The 21,060-nt window shown below is 38.5% G+C and overlaps 1 protein-coding gene across 3 annotated transcripts in view; it reads left to right on the top strand.

Annotated features, from left to right (window-relative positions):
* TNPO1 (transportin 1) overlaps positions 1–19,383 on the top strand; it is a 197,193-nt gene extending 177,810 nt beyond the window's left edge. For 2 of the 3 annotated variants that reach the window (XM_073624364.1, XM_073624357.1), the window contains exons 20-24: positions 4,412–4,487; positions 5,600–5,699; positions 6,296–6,370; positions 9,512–9,655; positions 12,451–19,383. In XM_073624364.1, coding sequence (XP_073480465.1) covers positions 4,412–4,487; positions 5,600–5,699; positions 6,296–6,370; positions 9,512–9,619 — 359 coding nt within the window. In that variant the 3' untranslated portion in view covers positions 9,620–9,655; positions 12,451–19,383. Of the gene's footprint in view, positions 1–4,411; positions 4,488–5,599; positions 5,700–6,295; positions 6,371–9,511; positions 9,656–12,450 lie in introns of those variants that run through there. The other variant, XR_012243279.1, reaches the window with a different exon arrangement.
* Positions 19,384–21,060: the final 1,677 nt, after the last annotated feature.

Below are 21,060 nucleotides of genomic sequence, written 5' to 3'. Positions count from 1 at the left end.
TTTTTGTATTTTAATAAATAGCAGCTGCAAAAACTGTAGCTGCTGACTTTTAACAGACAATCACCTGTCCCAGTATCCTGTGATGTGCTCGTCTGAGCTGTTCCTTCCCTTGGTTTTCTGGTGCTGGCGTCTCAACTGTCGGCACCCGGCTGTGACAGCTTGGGGCTCCCCACTGGGCGAACTGTGATGTGCCCTGTTAATGGTTCCGCAGTCTTCTGGAACCTATGATGTGTCCCAGAAGACTGCTGGGTGGTGGATGAATTTCTGCTCAGATTGCCTGTCAAAACCAGGTGCCCCCCAATTTGGTGGAGGGGGAGTGGGGTGGAGGTCTTAAAGCGGAACGATCCCTTTTGGATGGAGCTCTGCTGTAAATATTTGCTTCTGGAACAGCGTGTGTGAAAAGCAAATTACTGAAATATTTTAGCTTAAAATACAACTCAAACTAAATTCTTTTTGAATTGACTGTTTTATCTGTATCCCCTTTGGGAATACTTTCTCTCACTTTCTGTATTGCAGACAAAACAGGAAGTATGAGTAGAAGCATCTCCAAAATGGAAGAGACAACCATTAACTTTTGATTTCCCTTCATTTTGTCCCAGACAACACTTGTCACAAGGGCAATTAGTGATTTGTTTAAGTAATGGTCCCACATTGAGCTTTTAAACGGAAATAACATCATCTGCTTTTAATTGCATGCTGTCATCAGACTGTTCACAAATGCCTGTTTAATGGGAATGTTGCATAGTTTGTGTCACCTGAACATAGGCTTTGTTTTATGCTGCTTCTATACAGATCTGCTGAGTTTTTAGTATTTGTTTACTTTGCTTACAGAGTTTTAAAATTACTTCCCGCATCCCCTGTCATTTCTCTTGTCTGGACAATTAAATCATCCCGAATGAGAGAGCACACCTAAAATGCACAGACTGAAATAAAATTATATAATGCCTAAAAACATTTACTTGTTCTAATGCTTGGGATTAGCTTTCACATTTTTTACACTTTCATCTTGGCTATATGTTTACTAGGGTTTCCTAGTCTCTTTTGCCTCTGAAATAACTTGGCTTTTGATGATGATGGTATATGTGTATTCAAATCCCCATCTTATACAATATGTGAAGTGAACATGTTTAACTCCATGGCGGGCAGGTATACATCGTACCTGCCACAACACACATGCAAGCTGGTTTTGGGACCCTGTGACCAGTAACTGGGGTCTACACTTTTTAATGCATTGAATTTCTGGGATGTGTTGAGTGAGCGCTGAGCAGCCTGTGTACTAGCCAGTTATGGATTAGGAAGCTGGCAAAATAATCTTTTTGCCCTGCATTAATGATCTGCCAGATCCTATTGGAATCAATTTTCTTTAGAGTCTTTTCACACTGGGGCGTCGGGGCCGTCGGCGGTAAAGCGCCGCTATTTTTAGCCGGGCTTTACCAGCGCTTTCGGCCGCTAGCGGGGTGGTTTTAACCCCTGCTAGCGACGCCTCTCAGAGGCTTGGTCCTTAAGTGGTGAATTCTTTATTGAGGCCTATGTGTTGCAGGATAAGTTCACTTTTTAACAAAAAATAATGCACATTTTTTTTTTTGTAACATGTTACACCATTGAATATGGACGGATATGAATGTGAACTTATCCTTTAAACTCATAGCTAGCAAAAAAACAGATCTGATGGGGCTTAACCACTTGACCACTGGGCACTTAAATCCCCTTCCTAACCAGACCAATTTTCAGCTTTTGGTGCTCTCACATTTTGAATGACAATTACTCAGTCATGCAACACTGTACCTTTTTTATATGAAATTTTTGTCCTTTTTTTTCACACAAATAGAGCTTTCTTTTGGTGGTATTTAATCACTGCTAGGTTTTTATTTTTTGCGCTATAAAAGAAAAAAGACCAAAAATTCTGTTAAAAAAAATGCATTTTTCTTCGTTTGTTATAAAATTTAGCAAATTAGTCATTTTTCTTCATAAATTTTGCCCAAAATTTATACTGCTACATATCTTTGGCAAAAATAACCCAAATCGGTGTATATTATTTGATCTTTAAAAAAGTTAGAGTCCACAAGCTATGGTGCCAATCTCAGAATATTGAACACACCTGATGTACTGACGGCCTATCATTTCTTGAGGCCCTAACAAGCCGGGAAAGTACAAACACCCCCCAAATCACCCCTTTTTGGAAAGTAGACATTCAAAGGTATTTAGTAAGAGGCATGGTGAGTTTTTTGAAGTTGTCATTTTTTTCCACAATTCTTTGCAAAATCCAGATTTCCACAAAATTGTTATATTAGCAGGTTATTTCTCACACCGAGCATATGCATAGCACAAATTACACCGCAAAACACATTCTACTATTCCTGAGTATGGCGATACCAAGTGTTTGAAACTTTTACACAGCGTGGCCACATACAGAGGCCCAACATGCAGGGAGCACAGTCAGGCGTTCTTGGAGCATAAATTATACATATAATTTCTTGACCATAATGAGTCTTCTGAACATGTCATTTTTTTCTACAAGTTTTTGGAAAATGTGGAAAGAAAATGAAAACACATTTTTTCTTTACACAAAGTTGTCCATTTATACAATATTTCTAACACACAGCATGTACATAACAAAAATTACACCCAAAAATAGTCTCCTACGCCTCCTGAGTACGGCGATACCACATGTGTGAGACTTTTCCACAGCCTGGCCACATACAGAGGCCCAACATGCAGGGAGCACCGTCAGGTGTTCTAGGGGCATACATTTCAAATCTAATTTGACTGCCTGTTACACTTTTGTGTGGCATGAATGAGAACTGATGTGGCATGGATGATCATGAATGGAGATGGATGAGCCATGGATGGGATGACTGAGCATGGATGGGGGTAGATGGGATGGCTGAGCATGGATAAATGAGTATTGCTGAGTATAGATTGATGGCTGAGCATGGATGCATATTGCTGATTAGGGATGGATGAGTATTGCTGATTAGGGATGGATGAGGCTTTAATGGGCACAGATCAGCGCTATGGGCACTACAGATCCAGCCCATAGCGCTGCTGCTCCCGATCTCTCCCCTCTCCGCTCACACTGTACCGATCAGTACAGAGAGGGGAGAGAGGAACCGCATATGACGTCTGTTTGTTTTCAAGTGCAAACGGGGGTGCTGATGCTCGTGGCCGACCGCCGCGATCATTGCCGGTCACGGACGATTGCAGGCACGAGAGGCAGAACAGGGACGTGTGTGTGTAAACACACAAATCCCTGTTCTGTGAGGAGAGACAGATCGTGAGTTCCTAATAGCTAGGAACCACGATCTGTCATCCCCTCTAGTCAGTCCCCTCCCCCTAAAGTTAGAACACACAGTCAGGGAACACAGTTAACCCCTTGAACGTAACCTAGTGTTAACCCCTTCCCTGCCGGTGACATTTATACACTAAAAAGTGCATTTTTATAGCAGATCGCCGCCATTACTAGTAAAAATAATAAAAATGCCATAAATGTATCCCCTATTTTGTAGACGCTATCACTTTTGGGCAAACTAATCAATATACCCTTATTGTGATTTTTATTACCAAAAATATGTAGAAGAATACATATCGGCCTAAACTGAGAAAAAAAAATAGCTTTTTGTTTAAAAAAATTGGGGATGTTTATAATAGCAAAAAGTACAAAATGTTGTGTTTTTCAAAATTGTCGCTCTTTTTTTTGTTTATAGCGCAAAAAATAAAAACCGCAGAGATGGATGATCAAATACCACCAAAAGAAAGCTCTATTTGTGGGGAAAAAAAGGGCATCCGTTTTGTTTCCGCGACCGTGCAATTGTCAGTTAAAGCAACGCAGTGCCATATCGCAAAAAATGGCCTGGTCATTGAGCAGCCAAATCTTCTGAGGCTGAAGTGGTTAATTGCATTCTCACTAATAGCAGAACAGTGCCATTGCATGTGTTGTAAAAAGTGGTGACTTTGATTACTAAATGGATGAAAAAAAAAATTTAAGGCATGGATCATAAGTCTAGAAAATAGATCACTGACAATATGGAACTTTAGAGCTTTTATGAGTGGTTTTGGCCGTAAAAAAAAAAAAAAAAAAATTTACATATTTATGCATTTAGTCTGTCAAACGAGCAAAGTAGGCTCTGTGTTTTAGGTGTTCTCTCATATTTCCTCCTCTTCATTCCCCTTGCCTTCCCCTCCAAACCTCTAACCTTCCTCAGATGGTTTTGTCATGTGTCACTACCTTTGCAAAGGCAGTGCTCATAAACTACACTAGTGATATCTTATGTTATTATCATACACAGATTCTGTTTTCTGTTTCTGAGTTATTTGTTGTTTTTTTCTTTATTTTTTTCTCCTCCCCCCCCCCTCATTTGCTCATGTCTTGGTTGGCGTTTGGTGGTGTATAACCGTGATTGCGTTGCCTTAGCAATAACAATTGGTCGTCTTGGTTACGTTTGTCCTCAAGAGGTGGCCCCCATGCTACAGCAGTTTATAAGACCCTGGTGTGTATTCTTCAATCTTTTTTTAATTCATTTCTCTTCATGTTTTCTTTATAGTTCACATCTTTGGATTTATTTATTTTTTTTATTTATTTGTCAGTTATTACATGAAGTCATTTGTCAGCCATGTGACTAATCTTGTCCTAGGTTTCGTCAATTTTTTTTTTTTTTCCTTTCAAACATTGTCATGTAAACTGTTACCTATTTCTTTGTTGTGGCTAACTAATTGATGATGCATGGGAGCATGGGATAAGATTGTCACATGCTTGCTGTGTCTAGAGCTTGTTGTATACAAGTATATCTGTAGTCTAGACATTGGAGGGATCCATTTTGTGAAGGTTGCCTCTTTGCTGAACTAGAAACTAGTGATCCTATTGTTAAAATACATTATGGAGCTCTCTTCCATGAGTAAACTACAAGTATACTTAAAGCGGCATCAATTGTGAATTGATAGAAATGATGCATGCACATATTCTGCACGCCAATGAATTATGTCTTGCAGTAGTTACATTGGCGACTTTCCTGAAAGCTATTGTTTTTTGTGGTATATGGCAGTTTTAATTATACAATTAAAATTTTTATTTTGCTACATTAAAAATATTAGGCAATGGTCCATACTATGGGGACTTTTGTTAAAAAGGAGGACATACACAGGCAGATGGAGCCACCTTAGATTTCTCTTCTTTGGCTGCCTCTTGTACAGCAGGGTTGACCATCAGTGTTGATGGCCAAATATGATAAAAACCTAGTCAAATAATGTTCACTTAAAGACCACAGATGTCAAATCATATTTTTCTCCTTGTTCAGATGATGTCCAGCAGGTAAAGGTCAGTGGCAGCTGAAGTGTGTGCTGGTTAATGGCAGAGTCTTGTTAAATTATCCAACTCTGCAGATTATCTGTATGTGAATGTCCATTTTAATCGTGGTTATAGTGAGAGATTTGCTATACCATTTGTTTTTTTTTTTCTTTAGCCTGTTAAATGTTTTATGAAAATTAAAAGAAAACACCAGCACTACAGCAACTTTGTATTAGGGTTTTAACACCTGCTTCTATATCTTTTTATTTATGTTATTGTAAAGTTGAGGGTAGTGTAACTTGTCTGGGATTTCCTTAGGTGTACTTCATTACGAAACATTCGGGACAATGAGGAGAAGGATTCTGCTTTTCGTGGAATTTGTACTATGATCAGTGTTAATCCTGGAGGTGTAGTTCAGGTAAAATTATCCATGCGTGTTTTTTTTTCTTCTAGCTTTATAAGTGATATTTCTATGGCGTTTCATAAAAAAGGTTAGCTTTCTTCGCTTGAAAGGGATTCATGGTTTCCACAGGACTAAATTTGAAAATGCGCTAAAATTCTGCTCACATTGCCGCATTTGCTTAGGTAGAAACAACTGCCATATTTATAAAAACAAACAAAACTTAAGCAGATGAACTGTGTAGAAGTTACTCAATAAAGCCCCCGTTTTATTTGGTTACTTGTGTTCTTATGGTATTGGTTTGTGTATGCCTATGGTTTTTTTTGTTTGTATTTTAAAATGTAGTCGTGTTTTTTTTTTATTTTTTTATTTTTTTATTTTTTTTTTATCATCCCTGTATACGTTGTTGACAGAGCTCATGCAGGACATGCTCCTCCGTGTCTTTGTTTTTATTTTTTCCACTTTAGTGATTAGTTCTTTGATCTATAGTAATATGTTCTATACATTTTTATCATAGGATTGGGCAATTATAGTTTTCATGAATGTTTCTAGAAAGAAAACTTAATTCTCCAATGTAGTACTTGGCTATTGATCTAATTTTTTGTTGTTTTCAGGATTTTATATTTTTCTGTGATGCTGTTGCATCGTGGATTAATCCAAAGGAAGATCTTCGAGACATGTTCTGTAAGGTATAAAACACACTTTTAGTTTTATGAACTAGCTAAATTGTTGACAAGACTGCTACACTTATCATATTCTAGTTTCTTATTTTCATTCCGATACTGTACATCACTGCAATTTTTTCACTATTATTGAACAGAAGGATTATTTCATGTGCTAAAAATGTATAGTGCATCTGGAAAGTATTCACAGTGCTTCACTTTTTCCACATTTTGTTCTTACAGCCTTATTCCAAAATGGATTAATTCATGATTTTCCTCAAAATTCTTCAAATACCCCATAATGACAACATGAAAGCAGTTTGTTTAAAATTTTTGCAAATTTATTTAAAATGAAAAATAAATACTATGTACATAACTATTCACATTTTCTGCTCAATGCTTTGTTGAAGCACCTTTGGCACCAATTACAGCCTTAAGTCTTTTGGAGTATAATGCTACAAGCTTGGCACACCTATTTTTGGGCAGTTTTTACTATTCTTCTTTGCAGGACCTCTCTCAGCTCCATCAGGTTGGATGGGCAGCATCGATGCACAGCTATTTTCAGATATCTCCAGAGATGTTCAATCGTGTTCAAGTCTGGGCTCTGACTGGGCCACTCAAGGACATTCACAGAGTTGTCCTGTAGCCACTCCTGTGTTATCTTGGATGTGTTAGGGTCGTTGGCTTGTTGGAAGATGAACCTTTGCCCCGGTCTGAGGTCCAGAGCGCTCTGGAGCAGTTTTTCATCAAGGATGTCTGTACATTGCTGCATTCATCTTTCCCTTGATCCCGACTACTCTCCCAGTTCCTGCTGCTGAAAAACATCCCCACAGCATTATGCTGCCACCACCATGCTTCACTGTAGGTATGGTTTTGGTGATGAGTGATGCCTGGTTTCCTCCAGACATGACGCTTGTCATTCAGGCCAAATAATTCAATCTTTGTTTCATCAGACCAGAGAGTTTTTTTTCTCATGCTCAGTCATTCAGGTGCTTTTTGGCAAACTCCAGGCAGGCTGTCATGTGCCTTTAACTGAGGAGTGGCTTCCATCTGGCCACTCCACCATGCAGGCCTGATTGGTGGAGTGCTGCAGAGATGGGCGTTCTTCTGGAAGGTACTCCTCTCCCCACAGAGAAGCGCTGGTCCTCTGTCAGAGTGACCATCGGGTTCTTGGTCACCTCCCTAAGGCCCTTCTCCCCCACTCGCTTAGTTTGGTCGGTCAGCCCGTTGTAGGAAGAGTCCTGGTGGTTCCAAACTTCTTCCATTTATGGATGATGGAGGCCACTGTGGTTATTGGGACCTTCAATGCTGCAGAAATTTTTTTTTTTGTACCCTTCTCCAGATCTGTGCCTCAATACAATCCTGTCTCGGAGGTCTGCAGACAATTCCTTGGACTTCATGGCTTGTTTTGTGCTCTGACATGGACTGTTAACTGTGGGACCTTGTATAGACAGGTGCTTGCCTTTCTAAATCATGTCCAATCAACTGAATTTACCACGGCGTTGCATGACCGCGCAATTGTCAGTTAAAGCGAGTGCCATGTAACAAAAAATGGCCTGGTCATTAAGCGGGAAAATATTGTTGTAAAGGCAGCAGCTATTTTATCTTAATAGATTATTTGCATTAAGATAAAAAAGCCTTCTGTGGGCAGCAGTCCACCTCGGCTTCCCTAACACTTACCTGCAGTTCCTTGATGTCCACAGGTGTCTCAGCCGTCCGAGATTCTCCTTGCTGATTGGCTGAGACACAACAGCGCCACCATTGGCTCTTGCTGCTGTCAAAGTCAGCCAATCAGGGGAGAGAGGCTGTGGGTGTCCGTGTCTGAATGGACACAGGGAGCTGTGGCTCGGCTCGAGTGCCCCAATAGCAAGCTGCTTGCTGTGGGGGCACTAAACAGGAGGGGCCAGGATTACCAAAGAGGGACACGAGAAGAGGATCCAGGTTGCTTTGTGCAAATCCATTGCAACAGAGCAGGTAAGTATAACATGTTTATTTTTATAGGAAAAAAAGAGACTTTACAATCACTTTAAGCCATTCTATGGAGGGAAGTGGGTCTTGTTTTGAGGAGATATAGAAATGTACATGCTCTGTAGCACTAATACTCCATGAAGCTAAAATAAGCAGTTTTAGAGCAACTTAAAGAAGTTCTTCACCCTAGAAAGAAAAAATTAAAAGCCATCAGTTTCAAATACTGTAGCTGCTGGCTTTTAATAAAAGGACACCTATCTGTCTAGGGATCCAGTGCTGTCCTCCCCTAGGCCAGTTCCTCACTGGTCTTCGGGTCCCCGGCACCAGCATGTTTACAAAGGGAAGCCAGCTGTGACGCCTGACAGGAGAGGTGCTTTGCAAGCGCTATTTAGTTGACTCCAGTCAAGTTGTAGAAATATCTCAAGGATAATCAGTGGAAACAGGATGCACTGGAGTTAAATTTTGAGTGTCATGGCAAAGGCTGTGAATACTTATGTACAGGGCATTTTTTTTTATTTTTAATAAATTTGCAAAGATTTCAAACAAACTTATTTCACGTTGTCATTATATGGGGTATTGTAGAATTTTGAGGAAAATAATGAATTGAATTCATTTTGAAATAAGGCTGTAACATAACAAAATGTGGAAAAAGTGAAGCGCTGTGAATACTTTCCGGATGAACTGTAATTTTCACACACTATATGTACTTTCTGATTGACCTTTCCATGAGTATACAAGTTAAGAACCCATTAGTGTCATAAAGAAGACTTTGCATTAGCGGCTCATAAAAACTGAAAATATTACTCTATTAATGTAATTTCATACCAGAGTTCTTAGAGGCAATCTGTGGTCCACATGTAGTCTGTATTTTCTAAGTAGACATATGCTCTGGAGCTGCCATATTTTGGTAGCTTCAGATAGCATAGACATTGACGTTTCCCTACAAACGTTAGACAGCAGTAAACTCAGTATTTAGAGGGAGATGATTGATGTCGCTTGAACAGGAGTTTGTATGACAGTGTGGGTATGGAATCTGCATAATGGTGTTGATGGGAAAACCAAAATATACCACCGAACATTGTTTACCAATATTTAAGCTAGTGTGTTTTGTTTTTTTTGTGCCAAGTCATGCATTAAAAAATTCAGCTGCTTCATTCTGATTATGGAGTCTCAGGCAAATGAATTTAATTTTCCTTGTAGATTCTTCATGGGTTTAAAAACCAAGTAGGGGATGAAAATTGGAGACGCTTTTCAGACCAGTTTCCACTTCCCCTTAAAGAACGTCTTGCAGCATACTATGGAGTTTAACCTAGATGTGCTCTAGCTGCAGTCTCACCGTTAGGGGTAAGTAGCATTGCAAAATAGTATGCAATATTTAAGCTTCTCCTACCTCTACTAATGCATGCTTGTTTGTTAAAATGATCTGAATCTACTAGCTCATTGGTTGCCTTTTTTTTTTTTTTTTTTTTTTTTTTAAGACTAGAGCCTAGTACACATGGGCCACATGCCAGGTGGCATCGACGGTTCAATAGAAACCGACCTCCATTCGGCCCACGTGTACATCAGCCGGTCCGACAGAAGCCGATAGCTGAGAGCGCTGACTGTAGTGTTGGGGCTGCCCCCCTGTCAGAACAGCAGGGTAGATCGCTGTACTAGCATTGGATTGTTAGTAAAGCAGCTCTGACCTGAGCTGCCAGTTTTTTTTTTTTTTTTTTTTTCCCCTTCAGCTCGCTGAACGAAAAAAAAAAAAAACTTTTAATGTATACTCTGCTTTAGATAATCCTTTCCTGAAGGGAGCTTCAAAATTGCCATTTGTTATCTTCCCCCCTGAAAGTGATCAGTGCTTGGCTAAACTCTGAGTAGTCTAGTTCACTCAGCCAAAACAAAATATTCAGATAAGGAATTTTGACTTTATTCTGGCTTGATATCCGTAATTGTTCTTGGTCAGTGATTTAGAAAGTATTGAAGCCAGTGAGTCAGTATACCAGCCAGGTATTTACCTTTTTCTAGAAAATCCCCATTGGATTCCATTACTTTTATTTTGGAAGTGCTTCTAAAGCCTTAAGGTTTTTTACCTTAATGTAGAGAAAAAAACCCACCTGTGTCCAGGGTTGCCCCCCCATACTTGCCTGATCTCCATCCAGGGATATACACAAGAGCAATGGTGCTTTCCACTCTCTCCACATGGGGCAGATTGATAGCAGTGGGAGTGATTGGCTCCAAAAATGGGTGCAGTGCAGGCACTAGAAGGAACCAGTTAGTATTGATTATCACATAAAATTAATATAAAAGGTTTATATGATTGGTCCACAATGTAATTTAAAGATAAAAGTCCACTTTCAAATCCAAATATATATTGCACAACTGGAGTCCACTTAAGGCAAGCTGACCACTTAAGGCAAGCTGACCCCAGAGTAAAGCCAACTCTGTATGGCAGCAGACAAAAAGAAAACATATGCTTGGAGGCGCTTTTCCCTCATTTTCTTGTTGTCTGCCGTTGGCTCCTGCTGCGGTCAATTCAAATCCTATGACGAGGGAACAGGGGGTGAGGTTGAGCCGCCTGTCTGTGGTAGCGGGTAGCACGTCTCAGGATCGAGCCTGCAAGATTGCCCCCATAAGAAGCATCTTCCTATGGGGGAACTCACCAAAGGGGTGAGTTCACTAGGTGCATCGGCAAGGGACTAGAAGAGACTAGAAGAGAGGACTAGAAGAGAAGGTTCAAGGCTGCTCTCTGCAAAACCATTGCACAGATCAGGTGAGTATAACGTCTTTTTTTTAATTTTTTTTAACCTTTTCACACCTAAGCCTTTTTCTGACATTTGTCGCTTACAAGTTAAAATATGTATTTTTTGCTAGAAAATTACTTAGAACCCCCATATATATATATATATATATATATATATATATATATATATAATTTTATAGCAGAGAATAAAATGGCGATTGTTGCAAAATTTAATGTCACACTGTATTTGCGCAGCGGCTTTTCAAACGCAATAGTGCTAGAATTATTGCTCTCGCTCTGACGATCACGGCGATACCTCACGTGTGATTTGAACACCGTTTACATATGCGGGCGCGACTTGTACGTGCGTTTTCTTTGCTGTGCAAGCTCGCGGGGACTGGGGTGCTTTAAAAAAAATAAAAATTCTTATTTTATTTACTTTTATTTTTTACATACTTTGTTAAAAAAAAAAATTTTGATCACTTTTTTTGCTGTCACAAGAAATGTAAACATCCCTTGTGACAGGTACTCTTTATGGAGGGATTGGGGGTCTAAAAGACCCCCCCCCAATCCCTCCTTTGCACTTCGGTGGTTATCCTTGAAGAGCCAACCATCCACTCTAAAAAAAAAAAAAAAAAAAAAAAGTAGCTGCATGCATCATCCCGGTAAAACCCAAGGCCGCATGTGTGCACTCGGTCGGCACTAAGGGGTTAAATAGAAATTGAGGTTTTGTCTTGGATAAGGGGTTGCAAAATGAGGGATGGGTTTTAAATTTTCTGCCAATTCAGCAGGGTTCACCTGAAATTTGAGCCACATTTGGCTCCCTGAAGGCTTCTATTTTTAACCACTTGCCTACCCCGCTATAGCTGAAAGAGGGCTACAGTGCAGTCGTCCAGTTTTGGGGACATTTACACCAGTAATCAGGACACCGTTCATCAGTGCAGCCTCATCAGTGCAGATCAGTGAAGAAGAAAAATTACTTATTTTCAAAATTTTATAACAAAGAATTTTCAGTCTTATTCGTTTTAGGAAAAAAAATTAAAAACCCAGTGGAGATTATCATCAAAGAAAGCTCTATTTGTCTCAAAAAAAATTACATTTGTGTACAATGTTGCATGACCGCGTAATTGTCATTCAAAGTGCGACCGCACCGAAACCTGAAAATTAGCCTGGGTAGGAAGGGTGTAAAAGTGCTCAGTAGGCAAGTGGTTAAGGTTGTCCCACACTTATCTCTAAAACATATCAGTCAGTTCCCCCCTCCACTCCTAAGCATTGATTGGCTCTGTTCCTATCTGTGTATGTGGTTTTGCAGACCCAATATTCTGTAAAGCTTGAGGAAGAAACCTAAATTGTTTGAAAAGCTTGTGTGTATGTATATTCTTTAATATATATATATTTTTTTTCCCTCTCATAGGTCCTTCAGTCTGGGAGACAGCGGGGGAGCCTCTGCACCCAGGGAAAAAAAGCTACCCTTTAAGAGGGGGGAAGGGCAAACCAGTAGGGAATACAGTACAATCCCAAAGCCTACTGGGAGGGGCGGGAGGGAGGTGTTGCCGTCACTGTATTAAGTCGATGTTGGGAAACGTTTAAACCGTCTGGAGCCTTTGTGGGTGGAAATATGTCTCCTTTACAATTCTGCACTGGATGTGAAGAAGCAAATTCTCATCGCCAAACAGCACATTCTGGTATTTAGGGAATTGTACTTAAGAGTACTTTATAATTGAACTCTAGAGGGTTAAGTAAGAAGAAACTAATTTTTGCACACTTCAGAGGAAATCTTAAGAATGGGGGATTATAGCAGTAAATGGCATTTATATTAAAGCAAAAGGGTTGCCTAACTATCCCGCTAATTGGGAATTTTCTGTGTTTGCATGTTAATGAAGACATAAATGAAGTTGGCAAAGTTAAACACAGCTTGCTGCGCGTATTACAAACAGATAATTGCAGTCTGCACTTCAAATGCCTGTGAAATAAGTTAAGATCTACTGCATAAATTGATGTCCACCAAAATGCCAAATTTAGTATTTTTTTTTTTATATTATTTATTTTTTTTTCTCTTCAGGAGGGGAAGGAACAAGTTAAAAAAAACTCCTTGTTTTAGTTTACGAAGAACCTTTAATATAAGTATATATTTTTTTAAGAATCACTCCTTTGCTGAATGATAATTTGCAATTTTTTTTGGCAGCAATAGTTAAACAATAGACCAAGGCATATTGTTTCTTCCAGTTTAGAGGAGAATATGAAGTGCTTTGCACCAGTGTCGTGAGGGTTTTCCTTCTCCCGGGGCATGCAGTCCAGGATTCTTGTAGTCATTAAGAATTAATAAATTTAGTGGGGTTAAGTTTGTATCACATAGTAAGGTAGGTCAACATTACCTATATGCGCCTTTTTTCTTTTTTTTGTGGTTTATTCATCAAGTTTCACCCTGCATCCATATTGTCTGTTTTAGGTATTGTAGATTATTGCTTTAAGTGCTATAGAATACGGTTAAACCCTAGCCCTTTTGTCTGTCAGCAGGGTCTACCTCACTGCCCTGTGAGTCTCATTGATGGGGAAGGGAGGGTTAAATGATAAAATCTCCAGCATAGGGAAAAAAAAAAATAAACGTCATATAGCAACACAATGTGGAAAGCTGGTTGAATTGTGCAAAAACCTGTTTGCCTTTGTGCTATCAGTGTGATGTGCTTTCTGCATGATTAAGTACTAGTGATTACTAAAAGTTACATGGAGTAAGATCAAATTAGATGGCTCATACTGAAAACTTTAGACAACAAGTTAATTGCTATAATTTTGTATTCATTGACACTTCACAACATATTACCCATCATAAGTTTTTTTTTTTTCTTATGTTTGTCAAAGCATGATCATAAAGCATTGATTTTGTAGATGTGATGCAGGGTATATGCACTGTATCGATGGCGCATGTTGGTGGCCCTATGTACCCTAAACTAAAACTTTTGGGGTACAATTTAAATAGCTACAGAATGAATGTTGGGTTGTGGTCCCCCTTTACATCCCCAAATGAATTTGTTAAGCTTTTATGTTGCTTTTTTTTCTCCCTTCATTTGTATTCCTGTGAATAAACCCTTATTAAGTTAACCTTTTATTTTTCTTTCCATGTGTATTTTCTTATGTACTGTGAATGTGAAAACTTTAACTGGCACTCTTTAACAGAAGTGCTGATGTAAAAGTGCAAGTCTTTAATAATTCATGTCGCCTCAAAGGTATCCCATGATGATAAAGAAAAGTAACGGACTTAAACTCTGCGGGTCAGAGCTGAAACAGCCACTTTTCCACTTTCTTAAAGCAGATTATAAAAACTTGCAATGTTAAGCCATAACCATTTTTAAAAATATTTACTTTGCCCTGAACTCGTTTTGCAATTAAACTATTGAAATCAATTTTGTAATAAGTATTGTTTAATTTTGCATGGTTTTATTAAAGCTTTAATTGGTAACTGAGGAGAGGTGAGCTAAAAAAAGGGTGCTGGGAAGTGGGTAGTTTTGCTCTGGCAAATCCTTGGCAAGTAAAAAATATATTCATAGCTTGCTAAAACTAATTTTTTTTATTTTGATAACTGATGAAAAATGCAAAGAAACCAAAGGATTCTGGGAAGATGTCTAAAAGTAAGCCTAGAAAGCAAAAGCAAATGTTTTCTTTTGACATTTCTTGTTTTGTGTTAAGATAAAAAAAAAAAATAGCATTTTGTGTGGGAAAAAAAATAAAATAGATGAATGCCAGCCTAATCAATTATTAGTATTAATAGTGCTGCTAAGGTATTTAATAATCTAATAAAACGGAAAGTTTACTCTCCAACTCCTTTTTCTTTAGAAAACTGAAAATTTGCCAAGTGCTTAGATTCACTATTTGTCTTTAATGGACAGTGCAGACAACAATATATATATATTTTTTTTTGGTTGGTATTAAAGTTTAAAGGCAGATTTGTTTTTTTTTTTTTTTTTTTTTTTTTTTTTTTTTTTTTAATTTTAGAAGTGGAGAGGGATTAGAACAACCTGTCAGTTTTTATTGCTGTCAGTGCTACTTTTATGGTGAAATACTCTTTGTCCTATTTACGATCATCATCGAAAATAAAAGAAAATCCCAAATTTTGGGTTGACATCAGAACACTTATGGAAGGGAACTCTTCCAATGGGGTACGATAGTTCTGGTGACACACCTGGATTCCCTCATTTTGGAGGGATTCCCTTTAACTTCCTGTTTTAGCTATGGAACAGGAAGTGAAGACAAATCTACCCAATGGGAAACCGATGACAAAAAACTGATGAGGTTTATAACCCTCCCTTTCGCTAGCCAAAAAAAAAAAAAAGTTTTGCCTTTTTAGTTACACTTTAACCATTTACTATTTTACAGAAATCCTTACTTGATTTAATTGCAAGAGATAACGTGTTCATTGTAGATCTTCAGTTTTGACAAGGCAAATGCCTAACAGTTATAATTTGTAGATAATGTATTTATAGTTTGTTGTAATAATAGTTCTCCATTGCAATTCATGTGATTTGTCACAAAACTTTGCCAGCATAAGTCAGAACATTTTTATAAAACCATTCAAATGCAAAATTGATATGCATTTTACCAAAACGAGTTTTTTTAACCTGTTTAATTCCTTCACATAAAAGCCATGTTTGACACTGTAATACCAGTCTTTTCGTCTTGATGGCTACGTTGCCTTTTAGTTGTGTGTTTTTTTGTTTTTTTCCATTCTTGCATCATGGGATATTTAAAAGCATCTTACTATTGTGGTCTCGTTTTGACAGTTTTTGAATGTCAGTGGAATGTTTATAGAATTGTGGGTCTTTGTCTTGTTACATTCCAGTGTTTTCTGCCTCTTGGCATGCTAAAAGCACGGCTTACAACTGTCTGTCTTTCACACTGAATAAAAGTGCTGTTAGAGTGCTAAACTACAGAAATAGCCGCTGCTATGTGATGTAGATTCTCTACTTGAATATTTTTATGTTGTAGGAACCTCAGGAGGTCTGTGTTTACTGTTTTTATATCTACCTTCTCTTTCCTGTTTGAGCTTCCCTGTTTTGAAGGACTCTAACAATGATCAAAACTGCCCATCAACCTAAGTTGGTAACAGAAAGTGAACACTTTTAAAACCATACACATTCTTCAGTTGACATGTAGGAAGGACCTCTCTTGGGACTCTCACTTCAGTGCTGTAGTTAAAGGCTGAAGCCATCCACAGCTGAATTATGGGTGGATTCTCATGGGTTGAATCATCTCCAAGTTTCTAACCTCTCACTGGGGGGTAGCAGTTGATCTCTCCAGATAACCAAGGTTTTTCACTGCTGTCATTGCAAAGGGTCTAGCCCTTCCTCCTGCATTCTTTGTAAAATATATACTAGTAATTCCATTTATGGGGATGGGACATCAAATTAGTATATGCAGTGGTTAACAGAAGTATTAAGCTAAGGAAAGAAAGAACTTTCCCTGGGAGTCCCCAAGGGATGTAAAAACCCAAAATGTAAGCATTTTGGAATCCAACCAAAAATGTAAATGCAAAAAGTTAAATCTTTTATATTGAATAATATTAACAGAATTTGTAAGCACTTGTCATTTAAGCCCAATATCATAAGTTGTGGGGATGAGCCAGTATTTAAGTCATGTCACTAGTCTTAAGATTAGAGGTTGCATTCTCTAGTACAGCTTATGACATGCTTTTATTGTGCATTGTACTGAGAGAATGTATGTTTTAAGTAATTTGTCAAAAGCCCATGCTCTTGAGATCAGGTAATGCACATTTTAGTAGATATAAATTTTTGGGCTAGCATTTCCAGTTGGCACCGACTCTGCTCAGCTATTTCTAATTACTAAACTCAGAGAGCCCAATAACTTAGTTATAACTTGAATGATATATAAAAAACTCAATTAAGTTTTGGTATAGCAGCGCAGCTTTTTTTTTTTTTTTTTTTTATTTTGTAAAAAAACCCTGTACAGACTGAAGGTATTCAACCGTGTACACTAGCATAATTTGAATATTGTAGTTAGATCAGAAACCACAAAATGTATAGTTTTGACAAAGGGTATTCATTCTTGTATGGGTTCTGATATTGGAAGGGTAGAGTTTGCATATAATGCATTATAAATGTGCTAATATGCCGCCCTCAACACACAGCTGCCAGTGAAAGAATTGCCACTAGTGGGAGAAGTACAAAGCTCTCTGGAAGGGTGAAGAAAGGATGACCAATTACTGATGGTTATGTGCCCAGGGTTGCATTCTGGTTAATGATATAGCAGTAATGTAAAGCAGAGATATAGATGGCAAGACCTCATATGAGAAAGAGCTGCACTGCATAATGCTTTTGCAGTGGAGCGTCATGAAGAACAGTGGTGTGCTATAATCTATACAAACCAATGCAATTAGTTCTCATTGGGGCTTATGTAATGGGCCATGTAAAGCCCACCTTCAGGCACAAATATTCCTGCCAGGGTTAAAACCTTTAAACATTCCTTTGCCTTGAAAGTAAACTTCAAGCTTTCTTCTATATCTGGAAAAGCTCTTTTAATCTGAGCTGACCAGAAGTAATGCAAGGAACTGTACTAATTCAAGCAAGAAAGCAGATTTGATGTAGGTTGCTTTTTACGGAAAAAAATGTTTTACAGTTTTAACCTTATTAAAGTTATTCCAGGAGTTGGGCTTTAACCCCTTCCAGACCAGCGGCCACAGTTTTACTACGGCGGGATGAAGCTACAGGATTTTTTTATAGCTGAACACTAGGAAAATGACTAAATATACAGTTCAAATACACATGCATTTTTACATGCCTAAGGACTTACATTTCTGTTCATCCAGTCTGAGATTTACACAGCCCAGCCAGAATGTGGAGCCAGGTGGGTAATCCAATTTCTTTACTGCATTTAAACAGTACAGCCTAATTAGCTCACACAGCGGACTGATAAGCTCATTCCTTTGCTCGCTGTGCTCTCTCCTCCAGTCATCCTGCCAGCACTGTGCTGTGCAGAACACCTGATCATGTCCTAGAGATGCCCCAGTTCTCAAGCACTTACAATTCTGTAGGGTCCACTCAACCCTACCAGCACCTTCATGGAATGCTCCCTGCTTGATTCTCGCTCTGAGTAGTAGGCGGGCCATCAGACAGGTTCTAAGCCTTGGTCTTCTCAAGCACATTAAAAGCTGATTGGTAGCTGTGAAGTAGTGCACCCATTTCTGTTTTGCATCCATTTTGAGTTAAAAAAAAAAAAAAAAGAGTGATCAAACTGAATTAATCTAAATGGTACCTGGTAGATGGCTACTTTGGAGGTGATTCCACAACATTAAAATAGTATGTATGTGTGTTATGTGTACTTTTCTTAACATTGAGTTTGTCATTTGTGTGATCATTTTGTGAAACAGGCATGTTTTATTGTGCATCATTTCTAAATGTCATGTTGACACAGCTACTACTCTTCTCTATGTATTGCTCACTAATAAATGGGGAAAAAAATAACTTAGCCTTGGAAGTGGTTCTTAAGGTTTATTTTTCTAGAACCAAGCATATTGTGTGCTTTTAGGTGAATGTTACTAATTTATAAATCGGAAGAATGTTTTTCAAGATTCCCAGAAACCTGTTTTTTCTCAGGGTTCGAAGGACAAATTTGAGGACCACTGCTTTGGGTAGGGTGGGGGTACTTAAGCACTAAATTTGGAATAGATAGCCATCAGTAATAGAATCTCTAGCACTGTGATTTCTGAACAGTTCAATCAGCCATGTGAGAAAACAATCAAATGTAATATTTTTATAAAGCAATATGCACATATACATAAAGAAGAATTTGGGATTGATGTTCCCATGAAAAACATCCACTGTATTGCTTCGTTACAAGCAGATAAGATATCTTTCTGCTAGCAACTTAGGTTGAGAGCATTTCTGAATGAAAGCTTTATATTCAATTTCTTTACCTTACCCTAGACGATGTTAATTTTTAGACTTGTATCCTCATGCTACATAACAGTCTAATACAGGTGTAGGGCAACCTGTGGCTGTCCAGCATTGAAGATGCAAAAAGGATGTGCATGTAGTGGAGGCTCAATAGCTGGAGAGCCAAAGGCTTCCTTTTGCCGGTCTATTCAACTGAGTGATATTTCTCAAGTTTGCCTATGATTATTGAACTACACTTTAAATAAAAGAAAAAATAAATATGGTTTTAGTTTTTGATAAGCTGCTGAATTTTAAACATTTTTGGGGCCACCAAATATTTTGGATCATGCAGAGAATATATATATTGTACTGTAGTAATTTTGTATTTACATTTGTATGATGTGATAATAGATGTGAATGTTAATCACTGCTTGGCTGTGTTAATAAAATTGTTTAAGTACAAACTGGCATCATTTTTTGGCTAACATCCCCAATTATAAAGTATGAATCATGTATTCACAATAGGAAGGCAAGGCTTTAAAGTTCTGCTAATTTAAAGTTGAACTATAGGCAATTTATTTTTTTCATTTTGGATAAAGTAAGGGAAGGTTACAACACCTGTCATCTTTTGCCATCTATATCACATTGGGGAGATTTCCCTTCACTTGCCCCATAGCTAAAACGGGATTTCTGGTCAAATTACCAGAGAATTTTTTGGGGACTCAGAGGTACCAAAACTAGTGTCTCCATTGGAATATTTCCCCTCTATTTTTCTGGCGAAAACCCAAAATTTGGAATTTTCTTATACTTTCAATGATGGCAAACAGCATAAATAGAGAGGGTGAAACTCCCTCCAGAGGCAGAGGTCGCAGTAAAGAGCTGACAGGTATTCTAATCCGTCTCCACTTTGCCCCAAAGTTAAAAAAAAAAAAAAATAAATAAATCTTTAGTTATACTTTAAGTTCGGTCCTTAATTTCTTTGCTCTGCATGATCTTCACTGAGCAATCTGTGGACGTTTATAAGCATGACAGCTGTCATCATAATACACTGTGTGCTGTGGTTCATTTAGCCCAGTTGTCTGTGATATCTATCCAGCATCAAATATTCCACATGCTGCTCAAGGAGAAATCAGACTCCACATTCCATGATTACGTCTTAGTTGCAGCTTCAGCTCTCCACCAAAGTAATTGTACCAGCAACAAGAATACCGTACACAGAGATGCAAAATGTTCTTTATTTAAAATAGTCAGCCAGGAATAGGTTCTATTGTGACATGTTTTGAATGAGAAGATGGACCTTTTCTCCTTAACAGCGAAAATCACCCGTAGCTTAAATATTTATTATTTTTTCTTGAATATTTTATCTTCAGATTCTTCAATCTACACCCTTGTGTCTTCTAATGCCAACATAGAATCCTACAGTGAGGTGCTATCTCAGTGATACCAACCTTCTCGATCCTCTTCAGTCTGGCTTCCACCCACAACATTTCATTGAAACTGCCCTACTAAAACTCCCCAATGACCTACTAATTGCTTAAATCAACGGCCAGTACTCCATACTCATGCTCGTAGCCTTAGACCTTTCTGCTGCGTTTAACACAGTTGATCACCCACTTCTACTCAAACTCCACTCCCTCGGCCTCCATGACTGCTGTTTCCTGGTTCTCCTACCTATTTTAGCGCACTTTTAGTGTCGCATACAACATCTCCGCTCCTCATCCTGTTGGGGTACCCCAAGGCTCTGGCCTTGGGCCTCTCCTCCTATTCTCTCTATACCTCTTGCCTGGGCCAGTTAACCTCCTATAGCTTTCAATAACACCTCTATGCTGACTACACCCAAATCTGTGTCTCGACTCAACTCGCCCATCAGTATGGATGTCACACCACTTCCTCAAACTCCATCTGTCTAAAACTGATCTTATAATATTTCCTCCTCCCCGTTCCTCTCCCAATAACTTTATCATTGCCATCAATGGCACAACCATTGGTCCTGCAACGCACCCCAGGTTGCTGGGTTGTAAGGCTAATACACGTTACTAACTGATCTGTGACTTCTGCCAATCTCTTCACTGGCTTCCCCTACCCCATTGTATAAAATTCAAAATACTAACCACAACATACAAGGCCATCCGCAAAATTGC

Source organism: Aquarana catesbeiana, linkage group LG01 (genome assembly GCF_042186555.1).
Source record: "Aquarana catesbeiana isolate 2022-GZ linkage group LG01, ASM4218655v1, whole genome shotgun sequence".
In the NCBI taxonomy this organism is placed as follows: domain Eukaryota; kingdom Metazoa; phylum Chordata; class Amphibia; order Anura; family Ranidae; genus Aquarana; species Aquarana catesbeiana.
This window is presented reverse-complemented; position numbering and strand designations above follow the sequence as displayed.